Source organism: Lepisma saccharinum, chromosome 3 (assembly GCF_977018435.1).
Source record: "Lepisma saccharinum chromosome 3, izLepSacc3.1, whole genome shotgun sequence".
Lineage (NCBI taxonomy): Eukaryota > Metazoa > Arthropoda > Insecta > Zygentoma > Lepismatidae > Lepisma > Lepisma saccharinum.
The window spans coordinates 16,557,437-16,569,658 of NC_139231.1; the positions used below are offsets into that span (position 1 = coordinate 16,557,437).

Below are 12,222 nucleotides of genomic sequence, written 5' to 3' on the forward strand. Positions count from 1 at the left end.
CCTCTTACAAAGTTATGAAAAACATGGGTGAGGTACAGGAGTACATTGTACCCCCAAGTTGGTCTGTCGTGTCGCGTCTCGTTCGTGTAAGTATTTAGTTTCGAAAAATTCCATTTTAAATATTCAAAAGAAAATGGGGTCAGTCATATACTCTTCTGATGAATATTTGTATCATATCTTCGAATCGACGCGACCACTTCTTTAGAAAAGTGTACCCCCCCTAACGCAAAAGAGCATTCGTCTGCGGCGTGATTTTATGAGAGCAAATCTGATTCCATCGTTCCACACACCTTTTAAGCAATTTTTATCTCCTTAAAGATGTTTCTAAGAACATAGGTCAATGAACTAACTAGTAGCAAGCACAGTGTAGTAGAATAAGTTTACAATTGAATGGTTTGAATTTCTGTGGTAAGGAAGATAATGCTTATAAGTTATAAACAATATACGCATTTTTTATTGGGCAGAATCAAAATAGGTTCTTTTAACAGTAGCACCTTCCGTCTGCTGTCACTTTACGAAAAGGAAGGGGGTACAGGGGGTACAACTTGATTTACGGACTTACGGGTTACATTACCCCCTTCAAAAATTTGGGGGGTACGATGTACCCCTATACCCTACCCCCCGTTCCTGCGCCACTGTCAAGTATCTCAACACGATATTATCACATTGCATTTCTTGTATTGATCTACACACACTAGGAATTCTACGTTCAAACTAAATCAATTTTCCGCCTATTCGATACACATTTAAGACTGTGTTGGAATCTATAACCTACCAATGATGATGACGGTGCAAGTAAACATAGTCTGCGCAGGCCTTGTTGTAAGATGGCGGTGAGCCAGTACGACTTCGCTCTGTTGCTCAGTGGTCTCAGAAAGTCACATCCCAGAACGTAACGCAGTAATTCATTGAAGATGCAGCAGAAGGCAGTAGAAACGAGCCTCTAGGCTCCCATGTAAACAATCCCTAATGAAATTTAATTCAAAATACGTCCGCGAGGTGGCGCAGGGGGGACGCCGGCTATTTACAATTCCACAGTGGGGGCCAATTACAACGCCACATTACCATACGGAATGAACACCCTGCTCCGTTATTAATGAGTCGCCCGCGCTAATTGCCACCTGTTAACGTGTCAGTGTGTCCTGGTAGCCACCTCCTGAAAGCCTGTAATACACCAGCGCTATCTGGCGGGGAAATCGTGAGTATCAATAATACGGTCCGTTCCTATCTACAGGTGGAAGGGAACTGTGCTTTTTTTCTCAGGTTCGCGTGATAATGTGGCTGGGAGCGATGCGAGGAGTGACAAATAGGCTTCTTTGCCCCCAACCTCCCACAAAGAACGGCCCATATCTCGTCGCGTGATATTTTGGTTCAGGGGTGGGCGATATCGGAAACATGGTCACAAGCTACACTGTAAGAAACACATTTCTTGTACACATTCAAGACTGTGATGCTGGTTTTGGGTTGGAATCTATGACCTACCAATGATGACGTTGCAAGTAAGCAAATAGAATCGGCGCAGGCCTTGTTGTAAGGTGGCGTTGAGCCAGTACACGTTTGGTAAGCCTTTTTCCATATTATGAAAGTAATGTGAACTAAATATGTGTGATCTAGATATAAGTTTGTACATTTTCTGTGATCTGGAAGTAAAGTTTATACACTTTCAGTACACATTTGATCTTATGTACACTTTTTTCAAAGATACCTTCACACTTTCTTTATTAAGTAAGCCAGTACACTTTTATAATAGGCCTTTGAACACTTTTGTAATACAATATCATTTGTTGGTAAAGTATTGAATGAATGGATTTATTTTACTTCGCGTTTTCGTCACATTTGGCTAACATTTGGCTAATTGCGAAGATGAGGATGAATGGTAATAAGATGAAATAGATGAAGCGACAGTCACAAACACACATGGATAGCACACAACCCACAGGCCGTAGGTTCAGTAGTTGGTGTGCATAATAATGCAGTCAAGGTTGTACTACGAGGAAGTGACGTTGATATTTGGGTGCATTCCTAAATGGTAGATTATTGTTTAAAAAGAGTACGATTTTATACTTGCTGACGATTTAAAACTTATGCACGAAAAATTGGTGGCACTGTTGTGAAAGTGTGCACACTGTGTTTTATTTTTTAGAAGAATGTCTGTTTCGCTATCACGATAGGCTACTGGAGACACATCGTATGAGCAATACTAGAAAATTTGTGAAAATAGCATAATCTATAAGCTATGTGTGTGCATAGACGTAGCTACGGGGTGTGCCTAGGCACACTCTAATGGGCTGCTATATCAAAGAGAATTAAAGACAGATATTTCAATAAGAGAGAAAATAAGCGGCAGTTTGTAAGAAGTTGAAAATGTCATTACTTGGTACAAACGTGTGCATTATCGCTGATGAAACGAGTGTCTGTAGTTTTTCGATTATTTGATGTCATTGGAGAAAGAAGATATTTACTGCATTCTACTCTGTACTGCAGCGCCTTGCTTCTATACCTGTCACAAGCTGCACGTGTGAGAGAGAGCTTTCTCCAAGCTTTCCCAAGTTAAAACTAAATTAAGAGCAACTCAGAAGCAGGATAGATTGGAAGCCCAGCTCTTGCTATTTGTGGAACAGGAAAAAGCTTAGTCTATTGATGTAAATGAAGTTATTGATGAGTTTAAGAACATTGTACCTTTTGACAGACGTCTCTTGTTATAGATGACGTGTATTTTGATGTATTTGTATGTAACATTTATAAACATTTTGTGTGTGTGTAATTTCTATGCAATTTGATTTTCTTCTACTACATATATTCAGAAATTTTCAACACTGTCATTTAGTGAATTTATATTCCTTTAGAAACATCAGTGCAGTCAAATAGCCAAGTGATTGTATTGCAAAATATGCTATTAAAAAGGTACAAGACCGCAATTTTTTTCTTTGTGCACACCCAAATATAAAAGTTCTAGCTACGCCTATGTGTGTGTGTGTGTGTGTGTGTGTGTGTGTGTTTCTTCCGGCATAACTCTCGAACGCCTGGAGCAATTTCACCCAAACTTGGTACACATATCACTTGCAACATGGAAATAAATCTGTTGGGGTAAGACACCCCTGGCACCCCTAGAGGTGGTAGACTGGGGGTGACATGTAAACATAATCGAAAACTACCGATAGGCCTATTAGTGTTCAATATATAGTTTTCGGGGTCGCTAAGATGAACAGTGACACTCCCAATGCCGTTCAATTTATTTATTCTTGCTCCTGGAGGTGAAACTAAAAATGTTGTTTATAATCAAGTTTTGAGTTAAATTAATATTATAGTGAATCTGTAAATAAAATTAGTTAGATTTTACACTCTAGTTAGAATTCATTATTTTCCTGTCTAATAGAAGATTGGGATAAATAAATACCCGGGCAACGCCGGTCAATCAGCTAGTCATTCATAAATGTTAATATATTGACCAGGAAACCATATGTATGTACGTACATTTCTCAAATGCTTGATCTCACAAAACCGTACAAAGGCTTATCGTATCTTTATCAAGTATGGTCAAAAAGTAATGAAACATGCAAATTTATTTGTACAAAGAGTCGGCCCCCGTGGCAGAGTGATCACATCGCGCTACGGCGTCAGGGGCCCCAGGTTCGAATCCTGGACTGGGCATGGATGTCACAAACATTCATTCATCAATTTCATCATATCATCACTCATCCTCATCTTCGAAAATTAGCCAAAAGTAGCACAAGAAAGCTCAGATGGAAGATCTGAAATAGTGAGATACGAGTAATGCCCTGACAACATCATATTTTAACTTTTCGTCTTCTTTCTTCCAGGGAGGAGCTGGCAATGAAGATAGGATTGACGGAAGCTCGCATTCAGGTAAGTGATTTGCCTTTCTCTTACACTTAAGCAGGGTTCACACAGAACCAGGTCAGGGTGATACTTTTTAGTCTTGTCTCACTTTATACTTATTTTGGTGTAATGCATAAATGATGACCTAGTGTGCCTTCTCTGATAAGGTGTGATTGCACTGGTTTGTCTCCAAGAAGCCTGGTGCAGGTTATTTCATGGTCCAGTTAAATTGTTCTCTCCGTAAGAGAGATTTCAGACCAAAGCGACACGTGTGTTTTGGAAACCAACCTTCAGAAGTAAATACAACTTTTCGAACCGAAGCGACACAAGCTGCACATGTCGCTTGAACTGCCGACTCGAGTGGACCCAACTGGATTTGTGGCATAATTTTATGCAATAACTTATGCCATAAGTACGCCTGAGTTCCTTTTTTTGCTCCTTAGCTATATAATGTAGATATTTCGTTTGAAACCCATTTCAGATCATTTCTAAGAGGGATACTATACAATTGTATAGTGATTGTTGTTGCCTATTTCACTCAAGTGCCTGTTTCGAAGATAACCGCTGTTTGTTTGCCTAATCCGGGAAAATGAAAAAATTGTCGATGTTCCTCAATTTTACTGCCTATTGCGTATTTTCCCTTGCTTTTTTGGAAGTTTTTTGTGCTTATCAATCCTTATCCTGTTCATAAGCCTTTATTTTCCCTTGCTTTCTTAATGACGATGTGTCTACAGATAGTGTAAATAATAAAAGACACTCACAAGTATCATAGACCCTATTGGAGATGATAACAGTAAGTCCCGCAACAATTGGTTGCGGACTATAAAGACTATTATTGTTAACTGTGACGATTGAGATCAGTTACAAACATGGAGAGAAGAAAAAAAAAGATTTGGTGCTTATTCTATTTTTTCTTCTTATACAAATATTTTCCCCAAGTTAATTTTTAGTGTATTTAGCAGTATTTTATTATTAAAGTTATTAGCAGAATGCAAACTGATAAGCCTAATTAACGAAAGCAAAATCAACAAGAAAATAAAAATAAAATGCCATGTTGTAGTTTATGTTTAAAGACAATCATAAAAGATCGCGTTTCATGTTTTTATTTTTAAAATGCCTTTTCCGTTGTAATGAATATTTTATGCCAATTATGGGATTATCAGTATTCTGCCACGAAAGACATGTTTTGTAGAAGTTTATTGATTTCATCTATGTATGTAATGGAAACATGATCTTCACTTAACGTTCCACGAAACTTACTTCCTGAACATTTTGGGTTTAAAGCACTGGCGATCAGCCATAAAATGGTCAAAATTCGACGCTAAATAACAAATTCACAAGAACATGAGCTACACGTGCAGCAACTGTAGTGAAAAGGATGAGGGGAGGAACACGTAACGTTTCGTAGGCGATCCAGGAACCAAAATTCGAATCTTCAACGACGCGAACTCCCCTAATTGCCTTCTTTCCTTCTTCGTCTTGGACGAAGATAAAAACCAAAGCTGCGGAGTGGTTTCTGCGAGGCTTATCTAGCAACACTGTCGTAAAGTTCTTTGTCTTGCCGTGCCTGCGCCGCTGATTGCACGCACGCTACGCCTGTCAGGAGGGTGAAACGAAAATTGCCGGGTATGATGTAATGAATAATTAACCGGAATGGCAGTTGATTCGGCCTGCTCATGTCGGCTTCCGAGAGCGAATATTGAGAGGTCAAAAGGGGGTTTGCGCGGGAGGGGGGGCCGCTAACAAGGTACGCATCAGCTCGCGGCAGTCAATCTGTCTTTATGGTCAGACTTGGTCAGGTTAGGTTGCCCAGTTAACAATTTTCTTCTTTCCAAAATATATGTCGTTTGGTATATTCACCCAATATTGTTAACTGTTTATAATGAAAGGGGTCAAATCTTGGTGCAGGGTTTTTAAAGGTCCAGGAATATGAAATAAATTTAATTCCGGTCCAGGAGAGAAAATCAACAAGCGTAAATGGGTTCTGAACTGTAAAGAAAGAACCTTTTTATCTGTAAAGTATTCAATTCGGTCCAGGAACCTTTTTTCAATTAAACAATACACAATTTGGACCGAATTTAAATTCTGCGACAAAATAGATTCCGGTCCTGTTGCGTAACCCAATAGAATTTATGGGTTCCAGGACCTTTAATAACCCATAATTGGTGGAGGCATGGTGTTTCGGATTCCTGTAAACTGTAGGTCCAGTCCCGATTACCCTATCTGTGCTCAAAATCGTCCTACATAGATTTTCAGAAGAGGAAAACATTTTAAAAGTGTATAATACCTCATAAGTAAAATACACTGCGTTGTTATGATAATAACATTAAAAGAGTGTCTCGATACCCAAGGGATAAAGATGGCTGGCATATGGTGCTGATTACACCACGTACACAAATGGTACAGAGCCTTGCCGATAGTGGTTACGTCGTGGCCTTGTAATTAAGGGATCCCGGGTTCGATATCCGGTGGAGGCACATGGCACGGTGGTTTGGATCCCATTTTAAACTGTACTGATTAGCCTTTCTGTGCATAAAGTGGACTTAAACAACAAATGAAAGTAGAGGACGGCAATGCTCAGGCCGGAATTCGAACCAGGTTTCCGTGGCGTGTAAAAAGAGATAGAAAGAATGAGAAGGATAAGGGAGACAGAGAAAGAGAAATGGGCGAGAAAGGGAGAGAGAGAGAGAGAGAGAGAGAGAGAGAGAGAGAAAGTATAAAAGAGAGAGAAAGTTAAAAGGAAAGAGATAAAGAAGGGTAAAAGAGAAAGGTATAGAAAAAATGGAAAGAGTAAAAGTGAATAATGATAATGGAAGAGATTTTCAGAAGGGGAAAACATTTTAAAGTGTAAAGGTGAAAAGGGAAAATAAAAAATGGTAAGAAACAGAAAGGGAAAAAGAGGGTGGAAAAGGAAATAGGAAAAGAGTGTAAAGGAAAGAGCAGGGTAGTTATATTTGGTAAGTGAAAATCCGGGACGATGCTGATCGGAAGTTTGTTGGGAAGTGGGGGTGGACCCGACCAGGAGCGTATATTCTAGGCTACATAGGCTACCTGCGAAGCCTGAAGTCTAGGGAATAAAATACAGGAGAAAAATCGATCAGAAATTGTAAATAATATTATTCATATCAGTGAGATGATGATGCTGATTCTGGAGTTGGCAACCTGATTTCTTATGAGCTGGCAACCTGATTTCTTATGAGTTGGCAACCTGATTTCTTATGAGTTGGCAACCTTATTTCTTATGAGTTGGCAACCTGATTTCTTATGATAAATATAATTTCAACTACCATAATTTAATATGAGTTGGCAACCTGATTTCTTATGAGTTGGCAACCTGATTTCTTATGAGTTGGCAACCTGATTTCTTATGAGTTGGCAACCTGATTTCTTTTGAGTTGGCAACCTGATTTCTTATGAGTTTGCAACCTGATTTTTTATGAGTTGGTAAATTTATTTCTATTCATAGCTTACGACCACGTGACATTGTGAGATAGCCCAGATTTTGGACTCAGTATACGTCACTGGACCCGACATAGTATGTGTTGTCCCATTATCATATTCTTTACAGTTCTTAATTTAAAAAAAACAACAAAAAAAAACAGATATCCACTTCGAAGTCTATCTTTAAACTTGTAATTCCTTTTCGGTGCTGAATGAACTAATATGTTATCTCACAATGTCGAAACTTTATTTGAAAACTGCGGACTGAACTGTTAGCCACACAAGCACTGACTGTTTACAGTAAGCAGCTTACTATGCAATGGAAGGGAAACTTTAATGAAATTCAGCGAGCATACGGAAATAAAAGTATTATTATTATTAACAATTGTTGCTGGCAAGTGCATTGAGCTCATTGAAAGTCAAAGATCTGTGCAGCACTTTCTTGTAACTCGATAACTCTTGTATTATCGAGAGGGAGCACGGATCAATGTATTACATTGTTTTGTAAAATCAGCATTTTAAAATTACGTCCACACATTTAAATAGGAATAATGTTCATGAAAATGAAGTCTTAATCGTTTCTTCTTTCTCACCTGATTCCGGGGAATTTGTGCGTCCCGAAGAAACTTTTCGGGACAAATTATACATTCCGGGACGTATAGCAACCCTAGGAAAGATAGAGAGAAGCAAAAAAGAGAGAAAGAAGACAGAATGATAAGAGTAAGAGTGAAAAGGAAAAGACCGTGACGTTTCTTTTGTTGTGAGCCACAGGATTATCACGTCACAATAGTTGCCCAATCCTCGTGTCCGGTAGAGTTATGAGACTCTCCTTTATGTTGAGGCTACACTGAGCATTCTCAGGACGTGTAGTTAGAAAGAATAACTAACTTCTGGCCGTTCTACAAGGTTTATTAAAGTCGTATCACTTTCAAGTTTCTTTGCAATATACACCACTATACTCACTTAGGCTATCACAATACTATAAGTTGCTTCTTTTATTTTAAAACAGTGTCTTTTACAGATTTTGCATCATCACACGCAACTCAACCAACGTTCAGTTTTCTCACACACTGTTGTCATCAAGGTAACTTATCCTGTCAAAGGATTTAACAAAAGATGGGACAGTTCTAGTTTTCTCAGCTTCCGGTATTGCGTGTAATCAACACAGCCAAAAACTATGTTTAATAGGAGCACAAAGTGCAAAATTAAAACAAACAAATAAAACATATTAATGGTAAAATAACCAAGAAATAAGACATGCACATGTTAAAAATGAGCGTATAGAGATTGAGAAAGTGAAAAAACGAAATAGGAGAAAGAAAGTATAAACAGAGTGACAATTGTAAAAGTGCATCGTCGGCCTTTGAGCTCACCCTATATGAAATTATCTGTTCACGATCACGCAGTTATTTACGAAACTGCAGCTTAAGCGACGTTTAAAGCGTTTAGCTGAGAAGGGACGTAATTCGGCCATAGCCTAATGAATGCGTCACTTGAGGTGTGGGAGGATTCTTAAAGAATTACACCCGGGGTGAGAATGAAGATAATGAAGCACTCGGGTAATTGCCGCTAACGGAGATACTCGTGAGAGTTCCGGGGGCCTTTGTAGGCCAGCCACGCGTTCCGAGAATCCAAAATGGAAAGTCCTTCTTTGGTGTCAATGACGCGCTCGTGTTTTCAGTTCTTCGCGTGGTCCGTTTCCCGCTAACACTTGTGATGCAACATTACCTACTCAAGAAAAGGAACGCGTTACAATTGCCGTTACTTGGCTTCCAAATTGTAACAAGTTATCTTTACTTTATCCCACATTAAGGAACATGATTGTGTCAGGATCCTGATTTATCACTTATTGAACCCAGGCGCTAGATTGATGCGGGCCCTGGGGTATGTACAGTGCCGGATCTATAAACCGGACGGGGGGGGGAGCCTTTAGGGGGCACTTGCCATGCATGTAATAGAGGGTCGTCGACAATTTAGGTAGATTAGGTGAGTTAGTCTTCTTGTACAGTGAGATCCGTGAGTATTACCGTGCAAATTACCCATGGATGTATTAATTAATTTTTCTCTTACATCCTATGTGTTTTTAAGGGATGGATATTTATGTATGCTCGTGCAGAAGTTGCCAAAAGCTTTTTTGAGTTATTTTTTTAATTCTTAAAACTCTTATTGGGTCAAATAAAGTGCACGAACATGGTGATGGACAATTTGCGCGATAATACTCGTGAATCCCACGATTAATTTCAACTATTTTCCTTCACCTGGACAATGAGTTTTAGTTTTAAGTCCACTTTATACGCAGTTAGGCTAATCGGGACCGGACCTACACTTTTAAAGTGAGATTCGAAACAATTGTCCCTCCACCGGCTATCGAACACGGAACTCGTTGATTACAAGGCGATGACGTTACCACTACGCCATCGGGGAGGCCCTATCTGGACATTGCTTGAATAACATAAGCAGATGTCGATACCCATATCTGTGGTACTACCCTCTCATACTACAGTGTGTCCGAAAAGTCACGCAACCCGGTGTTTACGACCGTGTAACGGAATAGCGAAACGGAATGAGAAGAAACGCTTTCTGCCAAGAGAATGCCCTTTATATTGGGAAAATTTAGAGAGACAAACATATGTAAGAACATGCATGTTTTAATAACAAATAAGCAGAGTGTTGCCAAAGGCGGAAAAAAAATATTTTCAAATCGCGTGTATTGATGCACAGAACTCACTGAGGTAAATTATTGCAACATTTCACAATACCAACGAACAATTTGGATGGCCATCTATTGAATTTGACAGAAAAAGAACTTTGACGAAGTTTCAAAAACATTGCAGAAGGGAATAAATGGGCTGTTCCAAAAATCGATGTTTTCACAATATTACGAGAGACACTGGCAACACTGTTGGTGTCACGTGTCACTAACAGACGTGTTTCACCTCAGGCTATCACACTAAGGCACTTTTAAGGACAAAGGAGAAAGTTGGTTATTCTCGAACATATGCAATAAATTACATACACCTTGCAACCCTGAAAGGTGGGTACAGAAGAACGTGTATCAATTGTTATGTTTTCTGTGCCTTAGGTGGTTGCTGTTTGCCGCGAACGGCATTCAAGGTTGTGTCTACTTATGCTGACGTCGTGTGTGTGTTTTTAAAATGCCATATTCTACACAGGAAAGAGTGTTTATTGTTGACGAATATATCCGAACATCGTCATATTCTTGCGTAAGAGAAGCATTTAGGGATACCCACATTTCAGGGTTGCAAGGTGTATGTAATTTATTGCATATGTTCGAGAATAACCAAATTTCTCCTTTGTCGTTAAAAGTGCCTTAGTGTGATAGCCTGAGGTGAAACACGTCTGTTAGTGACACGTGACACCAACAGTGTTGCCAGTGTCCCTCGTAATATTGTGAAAACATCGATTTTTGGAAAAGCCCATTTATTCCCTTCTGCAATGTTTTTGAAACTTCGTCAAAGTTATTTTTCTGTCAAATTCAATAGATGGCCATCCAAATTGTTCGTTGGTATTGTGAAATGTTGCAATAATTTACCTCGGTGAGTTCTGTGCATCAATACACACGATTTGCAAATATTTTTTTTCCGCCTTTGGCAACACTTAGCTTATTTGTTATTAAAACATGCATGTTCTTACATATGTTTGTCTCTCTAAATTTTCCCAATATACAGGGCATTCTCTTGGCAGAAAGCGTTTCTTCTCATTTCGTTTTGCTATTCCGTTATACGGTCGTAAACACCGGGTTGCGTGACTTTTCGGACACTCTGTATAATGTTACCAATTCACCTCATACTTTCCAAAAGTAATGCGTTTCATGAATGTTCATAATTAACTCCATAAAACCGTCTGTAATGCATATAATACGTAAAACTTCATCTTTCTTTTATTAGTCTCATAAATCTTTTATTGCAATTAATACACATTATTATCTAAGAGCAATAACAATAACTTATTCACTAGCACACCGCGCTACGACGAGAGGGGTGCCTGGTTCGAATCCCGATCTGGGTATGTGTGTTCTTTGTGAATGTCCCTTCGTCAATTTTACCATATCAACACTCATACTCATCGTCGCGATTAGCCAAAAGTGGCAGAAAAGGGACGTAAAATAACCAAATTAATCAATCAAACATTCAGTTTGTCAATAGCGTAAATCATAATGGATTGTGGAATGTTCGTGCGCTCAAGAAAACTTACATATTGAATTTTGTAGGAGTTACTGTACGCATGTTTACGTAATGCATGAAACAGTGTTTACCAGCCCTCCCTTGCATGGTTTGTCAATCAACCGGCCACACAGCCAGAATTGATATTTAATAAACAACACAATCTCTATATTGAATGTGTTCACTACCACTGTAGAAACTCCATAACGCGTGCCATTGGCTCTGAACATGACTAGGCTTGCACGGAATTCCGTTTGGTTATTTATGAATTACGGCTGAAAGCGTCACGCGTTAATTTCATTTTGTGGACTGTTGGCGTTGCGACAGTCTTGCGTTTAGAGGGAAAAAAAAAGGACGGAAATTTCCGATGTCGTGCTCGGCTTCTATCCAACTGGAATCACTTTAGCTGCAGCTTATGTGAGCAGTGTTGCCAACTCCGATATAATATAAAAAAATCACCTGGAAAGATAAAAACCCTTGTCAAGGAACTATTTACGAATGCATTGCAACCTATTCCCATATACTGAAAAGTGCTGGTAGTAGCATGTTCACAAATCACCATGGGATTGCATACCATGATAAAGCAAAATATTTTTGTCGCTATTAAAGATGTTGGTAATTTCATGTGCTCAAAACTTTCTTGGAGATTTTCGTAACCAACAATATTGGGGTAACTTGGGGCCTCATGATGGGGCAGAATGGAACTTGGGGCTTTACTCTGGGGAGGCAGACTTGAAAAGTTTTCCATCTCATAACA

General features: G+C 39.2%; 1 protein-coding gene across 2 annotated transcripts in view; it reads left to right on the top strand.

Moving 5' to 3' along the window:
* al (aristaless related homeobox) overlaps nucleotides 1-12,222 on the top strand; it is a 348,232-nt gene that overhangs the window by 273,982 nt on the left and 62,028 nt on the right. For both annotated transcript variants that reach the window (XM_083118330.1, XM_083118331.1), the window contains exon 3: nucleotides 3,822-3,867. In XM_083118330.1, coding sequence (XP_082974456.1) covers nucleotides 3,822-3,867 — 46 coding nt within the window. The remainder of the gene's footprint in view (nucleotides 1-3,821; nucleotides 3,868-12,222) is intronic.